Below are 13,705 nucleotides of genomic sequence, written 5' to 3'. Positions count from 1 at the left end.
CTAATGGAGAACTTTTATGTACCGGAAAACAAAATAATAAATAAATAAATAAACTAAAGAAATGAGAAACCCTCAACTAGTAGTGATCCTAAGAAATAAAAATAAAAATACAATAAAATAGCATTCTTAAAAGCCAATAATGGTGAAAAAGGGAGAGTTAAGTTACAAGATGTATTAATAGGGTGGTACGTGTATTAAATTATATACCCTCATACAAGTAGTGTGATAAGGGTTGCATGGAAATACCCTTATTTCCAATGGCTCCAATTTGGGGGAGAATAGTTATATTTCCTAAAAAATCAATTGTTCCTTGTATAAGATAGTATTAGAGTATATTCTAGGACAACAAAACTCAACCCAAGAGCAAAATCTTAAGAACCGCACTTCACATAATGTCCTTCTCATATGTTAATGTTCCTTAATCCTCACAAGGAGCTCCTTTAGCTATCCATATTGATGATAATGATGCAGGACGATTAACCATTTGCTCTTAAAGCTCCAACTGATAGAGCATGGCAAATTAATCCCTTTATCTCATAGCCCAGGCCTCACATCCATGGGTTAGGTCCTTAGCCAAACCCTCCTCGTGGGCCCCAAATCCATGGGTTCTACCCCCTCATGGGCCCCAAATCACATGGGTTCCGTAGGCTGCCCACCTCGAGTGTGCCCATGCATCCCACAAGCCACCCTACTCGAGCCCAATGTGAAAATGCTCATGCATTAGATAACCTATGATACCCTAATATAGATGATAATGCAGACATAAATATAGGAACAGGGATATTGTTCTCCATTTCAAAAATTCCTACATATGGAGCATATCTAGTGGGGAAAAAAACGAAGTGATAACCATAGACAACATTTAAAAGAGGAACATGGTGCTCCTCAAGATATGATATGCATGAGGAATGTGGAGTCAATCAATCATCTTTTCATCTTGTGTCCCTTTGCCGGTGAGGTGTAGGATAAAGGTATTCTATATCAATAACGGTGGCCATAACGGTCACCACATTACCGATATGGATATAGGCCGTTATGGCTGATATGGGGGCGTAACAACTGTTATGACCCCCATAATGGTTGAAATTTTTATTTTGCCTCAAAAATTTTGAAAAACTATTTAGAAAATCTAAAATAATGTAAATATTCCAAATATGTATTCATTTTTTGTTTTAAACATGTTTATAGTAGGGTAACAGTCCACTCTTTGGTGGGAGTGTTGTATTTGGTTGTCTGGTGAATTTATGAACATGGTTATGTGCCTCTTAATATTTACACATCAGAATCAAGCATTACAACTAGAAATCGGAAAAACAAGACATAAATACCACTTTTTCAATTTTTTGAAAAAATAGTCATCGAAGCTTCTATTCACCCAAATTACTTCAATCTATGGTTTTAATCTTAAAAACTGCAATAAGAGTGGTCAAAATATGCTGTAAAATAATTTAGGAAAACTTTTGGAATGAGAAAAGTGAAAATTTGAGGAGAAAAATGAATTTAAATAGGAAAAAAAATTAACCATTATGGGGGTAATGGTCATTATGCCCAGTAACGGCTGTTACGACCCCAAAAAATTAACTGTACTGTTTCACTCCCGTATCGCATAACAATCATAACCGTTACTTATACGTATCAACCTTTTTAGATGTATCGTAACGGATACAGAACACCTTGTGTGGGATAGGTTCTTTGTCATCTTTAGAACTTCATGGGTGATGGCGGGTTTTATTGTAGAATTTTTCCAAGCTTGGAGTGGTGGGAGGATGGGAAGAAAGGAAAAGTGTTTTGGGACCTAACCTTACTCCCAAGTATTTGGGCTATTTGGGGAAAAAGGAAGAATATGTACTTACGGAATCAAAGTAATTCCATTGTCGAGGTAGTTAGGCGGGCCAAGGTTGATGTCACGGGATGGGCTTCTTGTATTGATTCTTTTGATAGCAGCAAGGTATCCCGTATCGGTATCGGTTGGCGTAACGGTGCCCCCCGATACTGATACGGATACGGGGGTGTAACGGCGATACGGGGGCGTAACGGCCCGTAACAGTGCAATTTTTTTTCTGCCAAAAAAATATGAAAACATATGGATTAAATCAAGAATATTCTAAGCATTCCAAATATGCATTCATTTATAAATTGGAACATGTTTATTGTGGTGTAACGGTCTACTCTTTGGTGAGAAGTTGTATCGGACTGTCTGATGAATTTCTGAACCAGATAACCTGAATTTGACTACAAAATTCATATATTTAATTTTCTAAATATATAATTTATATACTTAACAATTTGATATCATTTCTCTCAATAGTTCTTTAAAAAAATGAAATTAAATTCAAGTAGATGGCGTTGGCAATTTGGGGCTGACTTGGAGGACCAATCCATGCCCCAAATTGGCCTCAAATTCATGCAACTTATTGGCATTATCCCACTTATGAATTGGTGGACATTTATTGGATAGTGAATCATGAAAAAAAAAAAATCAAAAGGCCCTATTTTAAAAAATAAGTGTCCACAAATTAACAATTATAACTATTCAAACAATTTGATTTTGGCTTTGTGAGTTAGCAACTATAGTTCATAATTTAATTGGTAAATTTTAAGTTAATACATGTTTTGTGTACAATTTTTTAAGGGCCCGAATTAGGCGGGACTTGGATTGTGAAGTGTAGCACACGAGTGTCAAAGTTTTATGGGCCCCACCGTGATGAATGTGTTATATCCACACGGTCCATCCATTTTTGCCAAATAATTTTAGGGCATGAGCCCAAAAATGAGGCAGATCCAAAGCTCAGGTGGACCGCACCATAAGAAACAACAATAATTAAATGTTCACCATTAAAAATTTATTGGGGGCTACAAAAGTTTTAGATCAAGCTAACATGTGTGTTTTCCCTTCATCCACGTCAGTGTGACCAAATTAACAGGTTAGATGGAAAATAAACATTATAGCGGACCGTGTAACAAAGCAGTGCAAGTGCACTATTCAACGTGCACCGCAGAACACACACACACAAAAAAAAAAAAAAATTAAGTGCTTCACAGCCACGCAGTCCATTCCGTTTTCGATGCCAGAAATGAAAAAGAAGAGAGAGGGAAAGAAGAGAGAGAGAGAGAGGAGAAGAAGAAGAAGAAGAAGCTGTAGCCACAGCTTACAGCCACGCAGTCCATTCCGTTTTCAATGCCGGAAATGAAAAAGAAGAGAGAGAGGGAAACCGAAAAGAAAAGATGGAAGAGGGAGAGAGAGAGAGAGAAGAAGAAGAAGAAGAAGAAGAAGAAGAAGCTGTGGCCGCAGCCGCAGCAGTCCAAGAAGAAGAAAAGAGAGAAAGAAAAGGTATTTTTTTTCCTTTTTTTTTCTTTTTGCCCGTAACAGCCGTTAAAGGGCCGTAACGGCCGTTATGGCCCGTAATGGCCGTTACGGCCCCATAACGGCCGTTACGATCACAGAATCGGGGGGTGCCCGTTTCGACCCTGTATCGCGTAACGGTGTCGGCCATTACCGCTACGTATCGGCCGATACGGTCGTATCGTAACGAATACGGGACACCCTGGATAGCAGCAATCTCTCCCCCATGTATTGGACATCATTGTTGTAATATGTTTCTCTTCTTTTGTTGGTTCTAATAAAACCTCATTACCTTTCCAAAAAAAAAAAATTAGCATATGGATCCCTATTTGTAACACATTTATATTAAATTAGAATTTTAGTTAAAACATTTGACACATTTCATTTTATTTTAGTTTTTACTAAACAAGGGTTCTTGCATCATTCTAGCATGCTAAAATTAATGCAACTGTTAGTTTTTGTACTTTTCTTTTTAAAACCTGCGCCTGTTGTGGTTAGATTTATATTTGAAACAAGAGTTTTGCTAGGATTTATGAAACAAGCCTAATACAATACAAATTGGTTACAAGATTTAGAATAACAGTATTAGCTGGCAAGTTGGCCGGGCAAAAAGTAATATGATGCAAGGATATCAGATCATATTGGACAATAGAGGCCCATATCGGCCTTTTTTTTCTGTTTTTGTACCCAAAAAAAAAAAAAATTTGTTGAAATTTTATTTGGAAAATAGGAAAAGATGTAAAACACCAGAAGCAATCTTCTTCTTTTTTCGTATTTTTAACATGTATTTAATGATGTATCGCACCATTCTATGGTAAGAATGTTGTCCATTGGCTTGACCTACTGAAAGTCAACTAATTAGGCCCTAATCAAACAAATATCAAGCATGATTTGGTCGATTCTGGCCTATTTCATTGAAATACAAGAAATGAAGATGAAAATTTAAAAAACAGAAAAAAAAAAAAAAAAAAAAAAAATGATGGTTTTACCTCTTTCCCTGATTTTCCCTAAAATGGTCCATTTCGCTTGATTCATTGAATCCCACTCAAATCTTGAATTATGATTCCAAAAACAGGCCTAGACCTAGTCTGAAATAAGCTTCTATGCTTCTATATGGTCAAACTAAAGAAACAGTTAAAAACCAAAAAACAGAAAGAGGGCCTGTATCAGGCATATCGGCCAATAGCCCAATACAGGCTGATACAGCCCAATTTTTTTTTCCAATAAGCCAATTCACCCCTGTATCATGTAATAGAGGAGTCAGATATAGCCATAGTAACCATTTTCTAAGACCATGATTGGTTGAAAGTTGAAATCTACGAGTATCATTTATGAATCTCCAGGTGGGAGTTTACTAGTATGGTTATCGTTGAAAGTGATTCAAGGAATGTCGTGGCTCGAGCAGGAAATGAGTCCAACGAATGGTAAATATCATCTCAGAATCTAATCCTCGTGCCCTCCCCAATAGCAACTCTAGACCCTTTAAAAACCTTAGGGGGGCCACCTGAGCTATTTCTTTCCAAATGGACAAGGTCCAGTAAAGCAAGGAATTTTCAATCCACCATACCAAGGCCTCGATCTCATATTTAGTTGTGATTAACTTTCGCAAACTAGCATCCTCAACTCCAAACCTCCCCACCCATTTGCCTAGGAGTGCGAAATTTACAAGATTTAGTGGTTTGATCCCAGCTCCCCCTTCATCAAAAGGGCAACAGACACTTTTCAATTAAGGAGATGAAATTTACCATTTGTCAATATGATGAAGGGCTACGTCTTAGGGCATTTGAAAAGAGATGAGAAATACAGAGGAAGGTTTGACAGAGAGGACTTAGTAGGGGTAAGTCTGCCCCTGAAGAAAGGAAATTGCTCTTCTAGGGGATTAATTTCCTCAACATCCAAAGGTGAATCGCTTGCTTACCCACACACAGGGGAAGGCCCAGATAGGACAAAGGGAAGAACCCCACCTTACAACCAAAGAATTCAGCAAACCTGGACAATTCCTTCTAAGAAAGGTGAATCCCCACGATTTTCAACTAAAAGAGGTTGACTTTAAGCCCTAAGACAATCTCAAACGAAGAAATCAAAATCCTAAGATAGGCAACCAAAGATTCCTTGGCTTCACAGAATTGAATGGTATCGTTCGCAAATTGGAGGTGCTTAATATGGTGCAAAATGTGCAAAACAGAAAAACCTTTAAACAAGCCCTTAACTTGCCCTTTGGATAGCATCTTACTAAGAGCTTCGGACACTATCACTAATAGAAAAGGCGAGAGGGGATACTCTTGCTGTAAGCCCTGAGAAAATTTTAAAAAATCAAAATTTTAAATAGCTACGAAATGTATTGTGTAACTTACACTACGTAGCGTAGCTTAGCCTTAACGCTATGTAGCTCATGAAAATAGCTTAAGTCGCATGTAGCCTATGCTATACATAATAATTTCGATGCGCTACATGCTACGTAGCTCACATTACAAGTTATCTTTTGCTACAACATTAAAATCAATTAATGTTTTCAATGATTAGTTATGTTTTTCTATTTTCAATAAAAATTAGTTAATATTTTCAATGCTTTTAGTAAAATAATATAGGTAACAATATTAAACTAGTTTCGTTGCTCTTTCTTCACCTTTATATTTAATTATTGTCCTTTCCTATTACTATAGGTTGCATTTGGTGCACCAAATATCATGAAATTTTGTTAAATTTCATCATTAATCAGTCTAATTTAGTGCAAAATATCATGAATTAGTGCAACCAAGCACAATCTTGATTAAAAATGTAAAAGTAGCATGTAGCTTACACTACAAGCTATGTAGATTATGCCTCACGCTTTAGAGGGGTGAACGCTATGCTACATGCTATTCGCTGTTTAAAATACTGGAAAAAAAAGGGGGGGGGGGGGGGGGGGGAACCATTAATAAGAACTAAAAAGGAGGTCGAGGAGACACAAGAGTGAATCTAACATCTCCATTTTAGTCTGAACCCCATCCTCCAAGTAGATAATCCAAAAACGACCAGTCAACATGGTCATAGACTTTCTCTAAATCCGATTTGCAAACCACCCCTTTAACACCAGACTTATAGCAAGAGTCCAAACATTCATGAGCTATAAGGGCACTATCAATAATCAGCTTGCCTAATATAAAAGCCTTTGAAAAGGAGAAATAATACTCGACAGGACCCCCCTCAACCTTTTGCTCAAGACCTTAGAAAGAATTTTATAAAGATTGTCGATCAGACTAATAAGTCTAAAATTACAAAGACAATCCACACCATTAACCTTAGGAATAAAGGCTAAAAAGGTACAATCTAGATATGAGGAAATCCTGAAATATTCTTTAGCAAAGGCAAAGAGGTCCAAATACACCAATCCCAAAAAAGATTGAACAAAACCCAGAGGAAATCCATCAAGACCAGGAGCTTTGTCCCGACCATGCTCCCAGAAAGCATCTTTGATTTCCTCCAACCCAATAGGCATCTCCAAATTGGAAGCCAAATCAGGAGGGAGACAATCAAAATCCAAGTTGTCCGAAGAGGGTCTGTCCCAATTCTCATCTGATAATAAATCCAAATATAACTGAACAATGGATTGATAAATAGAATTTTTAACAGCAATCCGACTACCATTGATTAATAAGGAAGAGAGAGAATTGGCTCTGGCACTAAAACTAGCAATCCCATGAAAAAACTTAGTGCTTTTGTCCCTCTTAGATAGCCTAAGAAATAAGTGAACCTCTCCCTCCAACAACAACAACAACAAAAAAAAAAAAAAAAACCAACAACAACATCCATCCTCCTGCCCTCTTACACTATTTGCCCAAAATGATTTTCTTCCAAAGGTCATCCCACTCATTGTCGAAGTTCCACTACCACTTTGGAAGAAGCACCTAGTTTTTTCACTTAATCTTACACATATTGATCCACTCTTCTTCAGGTTTTTAAAGCATCTCCTCAGTCCTCTCCCCACCTAAAGAAAATCATGTTGGATTTTCTCTAAGAGATTAGTTAACAAAACCAAGGATCTAAGTAAGGATGTATAATAGATTGGCATATTTTTATAACATTCTCTTTATAAGAGTTATTTGCACTCACTAGGATAAATAACAACTTTTCCATGCCGCTAATATTTTCTCAAACCATTCAATGACTAGGCATCAAGTGGTTACTGCTCTAGGATTTGCGCCAAGTGAGAGGCCACAAGATACATCTTAGGGAGTAAAACAACCCTTTTTATTACTAACATCAAGTTTTATTAAAAGAAGGAAGAGAACAAAGACAAGAAAATACAAGGAATCAAATGCTCAATAGCAAGATAGACATCAAATGAAGCAGATAAAACTTCTAAAACATATTCACTCCAACAACACTGCTTCACTAACTAGTTTTCTTCCAAGATTGCTTCCCTAGCAATATGGGAAAAGGAGATGTAATGCAGGGGCATTTTCATACCGGGCTTAAGTGGGGTGGCTTGCGTGAAGTGGGGGCACACTCGGGGTGGGTGGCTCATGTGAGGCAAGACTCATGTGAAGAGGGTACATGAAGTGGGGCCCACGAGGGGGGTTTGGCCGAAGGCCTAACCTGGGCTATGATATAAAGGGATTGATTCGCCACGCTCTATCAGTTCGAGCTTTTAGAGCAAGTGGTTAGTTGTCCTACATCAAAAATGGTATCAGAGCGGGAGCTCTCGGGTTCAAGACTCCTCATCGAGGGTGATTAATGCAAAGGCATTTTCACACCGGGCTCAAGTGGGGTGGCCTATGTGAAGTGGGGGCACACTCAGGGTGGGTGGCTCGTGTGAGGCCTAACCCATGTGAAGTGGGGGGCCCATAAGGGAGGTTCAGCCGAGGGCCTGGCCCATGTGAAGTGGAGCATGGGCTATGAGATAAAGGGATTGATTCGCCATGCTCTATCAATTCGAGCTTTTAGAGCAAGTAGCTAGTTGTCCTTCATCAAGATGACAACTAAAACACAAATTTGTCTCCTTTTCAGGCCTCCAACAACACAAAGCCCTGATTTGGCCCAAGATATCGCTATCATTGAATCTCCCTCAATGATAAGAAGCTTGAGGTTTCACTCGCAATCCTCACCACCTGAAGCATGGCCATCATTTCAGCAAATTTAGAATTACAATGGGCAAATGGGCCCAATAAAGAATACACGAACCCAAGTAATTTCTGAAGGGAAAAAATGCACTAGGGTCGTTAGCAAGACTAACGTCATCAAAAATCAATTTAATCCAGCCCTCATGAGGGACAAACCATCTCTATACAGTTTCATTTTTCGGCAACAACACTTGGAGACGTTGAACCGGTTAGATCTAACACCTACTTGGCATGCCACGATATTTCCTACCAGCCTTACACCATTCTAGCACAAGCTGCCACACTTCATCATATAAATTCATTGGGTTGCATGATTTACCATGAAAATTTCTTTGACTTTTTTATAACCATAATGACCGAAATGGCATGGGGACGCCACTTTCCATACATAAGCACCAATTGGTCCCAAAGGCCTATTTCGCCGACCAGAAAATACACCAACAGCACAATTTAGCATAACCCAGCTAATCCCAAACTTGTCCAACCACAACCCTCACAAACAAGCACCTACGGAAAGAATCCCTCTGCTTTAAAATTTTTTAAATTGTCTAGCAGTAAAATTTTACTAAGACCAAAAAGTTAGCAAAATGCATTGATCTTTAAAGGAGGTGTTCATTGGGTTCAAAAAATGGATCGCAAGGAGAGAACTCCATCTTATTCAAGGATGAAGCCACATTGGGTTCAAAAAATGGATCACACAGAGAGAACCCCATCTTATTCTAGTTCCAATATCCTTGTCTTCCCTAGATATAGAAATGTAGTTCTCCTTTAACATGGCCAACACTTGTGCCAAGCTTGGAATTTCCTCACCCCGTAAATCCCTTTTGAAAATTATGAAAGCAAATGTCTAGACCACTTTTCCATCAATTAGATTGAAGAAGCTGTGTGTAGCCTCTCCAATATGATTTGCAATCCCATATGACTAAGGAAATTTCCTAGATGTACTCTTTAAATAAAAATCCTATATGTAGCATATTGTCGCACCATTTATCTTCCTAGATTCTGAATTTATCCCCTTTTTTCTGACACCTCAAATTCTTAACTATGATTTGCATAGCCAATACCCACCAAATATTTTACCACCCATATTTAGTTGTGAAAGCATTCTTCACTAGGTCAGGATGCACATCCCATATTTGCAACAACAATTTGCCTAACAATGCAGCATTCTTCTGTCTTAGATCTCTAATTCTCAAACCCCCTTTCTTTTTGGCTTACAAAACCTCTTTTCAACCTCCAAGCAATGACAGGATATTTGCGGTTGCCTTCATCATTCCATAGGAACTTTTTTATGTGATGGTTAAAAAACATCCCCAATTTTCATTAGGCATTTGAAAAACAAAAGAACGTCTACAAGAAACAGCTTTACAACCAACACAATCGAAGGCAATCCACCATTAGTTTTAGGGCAACCACCTCGGAAATTGTGCTTTTCCTGTGATTCACCACTAGCCTAGAACAACTTCAAAACAGCAAAAGGATAGATTTTATTACCTGAATTTGGTGCACATCAATGTTGCAAAACATAATTGTGTCATCTGGAAATTTAAAGGCGAGAGATATCTATCGATCCCACTCAAAAGGCATTCCAATGTTTGTTCCAATGTTTGCACATTAACCACCGCTTGGATGAGCTCCTTCCAGAAGTATTCAAAAAAGGGGAAAGGGGGTAATCTAGCCTTAAACTTGTTGATCTTCTGAATAAACCTTTCATATTACAATGGAGGACAATCATGAGTTGAGATAAAGTGGCAACCCCATTAATCCAATTTCTCCATTGGCTTCCAATGCCCATCTTTCATCATACACAATAGGAAGGACCGCCTTAGACTTTTCATGCCAATTTTGCATAGAATCAAAGCATTGCCACTTCTTTCACTAGAATTGGCAGATTCATTCGCAATCAAAACCCCATCCAAGATTTAATGATCATTAATGCCGGGCCCTCAAAAGAGGGTGACAATTGACTTCATCATCTCTTTGATGCAGTTGAATAACACTTATGTGATAATTTTGTAGACACTCCTCACAAGACTCATATGCCTTTAAAAATAAATAAATAAAATCCAATACTTCTTTCTTAGCAATGAGCATGATGATAGTTGAGTTAAAAGCCTTATTCATTCAGCCTCTTACATAGAATTCTTCAAACACAAGCATTAGCTCTTCTCTTAACATGACCAAACACCCTACAGAAAGAGCCAATTAAGCCATCCAAACTAGGAGCCTTGTCACCGGCCATTGCAAAGACATCATCTTTTGATTCTTCTTCCAAGAAAGCAAGCTCTAGCTCGTCAGCTCTTTCTAACAAAATGTAGAGAAAAGAGAGATCATTCAACAATGGCCTACACACTAAGCACTTTGGTGCATACGCTCCGAAAATGCTCCACAACCAAAAACTCAATCTTGCTCAAATACACTATGGTGGAGTGTTCTACCCAAAGAGATGAGACGCAATTTTTCTTTCACCTCCCATTTGCCACTCACATTCGCTCAAGGATTTGGGGCTTGAAATCCCCTTCATCATTCGATACTCCACTGGAGCACCTTGATTGTGAGGGGAACAAAGTCGTTTGGGTCCTTGAAAAGCTCATCGTTAGCACAAAAAGCATGACCTTCAGCACAATAGTCAATTGGACCAAATGGCTTGGACAACTTTATTAGATTGATGAAGTTGTAAACTGCTCTCTCGTAATGTATTGTCCCTGAAAGTTCCTCTGATCACTATCCTCACCCCTCGAATTGTTTGGTCGACCTTTTCCGTTTACATCATTATCAACTATCAAGTAATAGAAAACTTCATGAATTGAATCAATGGAGGTTTGATCATTTGATCTTAATAGTCAACTGGCTTCACGCAAATCTAACCATTCAATCAACTAAATTGTGGATATGAAACTTACTCTGGTACCAAATAACAAAGCAGAAATAAAGCAGAAGGAGAAGGGAAAAGCAAAGAGGAATGACAAATTAAACCCTATAATATACAAATATCCCACATTTGGAAATGTATAAACAATAATGCAAGAAGCAGAAATTTGTTCTAAAGCATCAATGAGATGTATTATGCAAAGAAAAAGGTTTAATGCCCCATACAACCTTAAAACTATACATACACATAGGATAAGGTGGGATTAGGTGGTATGGAATTGCATTTGGTCCCATGCAAATTCCATCTAGCGTTTGGCAATGACAGAAAGGATTGGATTAATCATGTATCATATCATCCAGTCCCAAAAGCAAATATTGCAGTATTTCTAGTGGATTTCAAAATCCACTACATCTGTGGGCCCCCACATTGATGCATGTGTTTTATAACACCGTCCATCTATACATGCCCTCTACAAGTGACATTCTAATTGCATATGCATACAAGTGACTAACATCACTCGTGAATCTAGTCTGTTGATTACAATTTCATGGTCCACCAAACATGGGTTTCACTTAATACGGGGTTTTTTCCAAAGGAAGAATTTGATCCCAAACATGGGACTGGACAGTCAAAATACCATGGTATTTCCAAACATGCAATCATTATGCAATAATGGTGCTAATTCCATCTAATGCAATTCCATGCCATTTAATCCCTACGAAGGTCATAATGCATAAAGAAAAGGAACTACCCCATACGTTACAAAACCTGAAAATCCTTAGTTGACCCACTTATTTCTCATTTTTGGATTCCCCATTTTATGTGTTAATCTACTTCTACCAAACTAGTTGCCCAAACTAAACCCATAACTAACTTCCTAACAAGCTTAAGATGCCTCCTAAGAATGGAAATTAAAATATTGCAACCCAACATCTAAGACATCTTACTAGACTTGGACCCTATATAGAGCTTCCAACGAAAAAATCTTTAGCCTTTTTCCCTTTCCTACTTCTAAGTTCTGACGCACAGGTATGGTTTCTAAAGTTGGTATCATCAACTAGGTATTACATAACAGTATTCGCTGGCGTATCGGAGAGCTTGCTGGCTTATACGAGCTTTCTGGCTGAGATACAATACAGCCCTATGATGGCCAAAATTATTTTTGGTTCAAAGTGGGTGCCATGTACTATACATGGCACCCACTTTGACTACTAAATACAACCATCCTACCTACTTTGGAGTATATTATAGTAAAAAGGGTACACCCATCCTTTCTACTTTTTGTTATGTTAAACCAAACATAGGAAGGATGGTTGTCCATAGCAATCGGAGTGGGTTTAAATAGCGGCTACCATATATTGTATGATTTGTGTGTGTGCATGTGTACATATGTACCTATCTATCTATCTATCTATCTATGTGTGTGTAGAGAGAGAGGTTGTCATCCCAACCCTGGGAATAATGCAGACTTCCTACATGCAATGTGCCCACCTGGCATGTGTGTGGAACATCCGAGCCATCAATCACTTGGGACCCACCGTGTATGGCTGGTGCAAAATTCAGGCCAATTGACTCATCAGGTAAGCCATAATTGCATTCCCCTTAACTCCATTTTTCTCCACGGGGTGATGGAGAGCAGGAGACCCAGTTCTTCAATCTATGGAAGCAGGGTATGAAGGACATTAAAGACCCAAATAAGATGAAGCAAGGGATAGCCCGCAATTGTTCGTAGAAAATGAAATTAAATAGTGAATTCAGAGAAGTAAGGACGATTTGATAAAGTGAGGTACGTGAGTTACCCCTTGCTTGCCAGGAATTGTGCAGTGCCACACCATCAAATTGACGGAACCATCGGGTGATATTTCCGGTCTCGCCACGAAGCCCTAGGGAAAAAATTTTAAAGCACAAGAAAAGGAGCGGATTCAAATTCAAACAGAAGAAAAAAGAAAACGGAGATAGAGAGCATTTAGAGAGAGATAGAGAGTACGAACGTGGGGATGATTCTTACGCCATGCCTTCCGCTCCTCGGCAAGACGCCCGCGCGCTATGCCCCCTGACATTCTCTCCCTGTTGACTTCCACCCACTGAATGAAAGTAATAAACGAGAAACAATGTAGTGTATCGCGCCAGGAGCCATTAATTAAGCGGCTCTCGTCCCACGTGAAAACTTGGAATACGTGTGAGAGATCCAGTCCACGGAAGAAGTGGGCACCAAGGCCAATATTGGACGTTCAAAAATTAAGGAGGATACGAACGGGAGCGGATTAGCTGTTACCGGGTAACACTTACCACAATCGTGTGGGGCCCACCTTAACGTATTTGTTGTATATCCACGCCGTCCACCTGCTTTTCCATCTCATTTTAGATGCAATCCCAAACCTTAATGGC

At 38.7% G+C, this 13,705-nt stretch overlaps 1 protein-coding gene across 2 annotated transcripts in view; it reads right to left on the bottom strand.

Annotated features, from left to right (window-relative positions):
• Window positions 1-13,464, bottom strand: part of LOC131219175 (SUMO-conjugating enzyme SCE1-like) — a 39,873-nt gene extending 26,409 nt beyond the window's left edge. The window contains exons 1-2 of one of the 2 annotated variants that reach the window (XR_009158032.1): window positions 13,309-13,464; window positions 13,117-13,200 (exon numbers count right to left, since the gene is read on the bottom strand). Coding sequence is in view for 1 of the 2 variants with exons in the window: in XM_058214189.1 (XP_058070172.1) it covers window positions 13,117-13,200; window positions 13,309-13,377 (153 nt within the window). In the remaining variant the exon portion in view is untranslated. The remainder of the gene's footprint in view (window positions 1-13,116; window positions 13,201-13,308) is intronic. The other variant, XM_058214189.1, reaches the window with a different exon arrangement.
• Between the last annotated feature and the right edge of the window lie 241 nt (window positions 13,465-13,705).

The sequence above is a fragment of the Magnolia sinica genome, chromosome 11, assembly GCF_029962835.1.
Source record: "Magnolia sinica isolate HGM2019 chromosome 11, MsV1, whole genome shotgun sequence".
NCBI classification, from domain to species: domain Eukaryota; kingdom Viridiplantae; phylum Streptophyta; class Magnoliopsida; order Magnoliales; family Magnoliaceae; genus Magnolia; species Magnolia sinica.
Note: the sequence above shows the minus strand (reverse complement) of the source record. Positions and strands in the feature narration are given on the sequence as shown.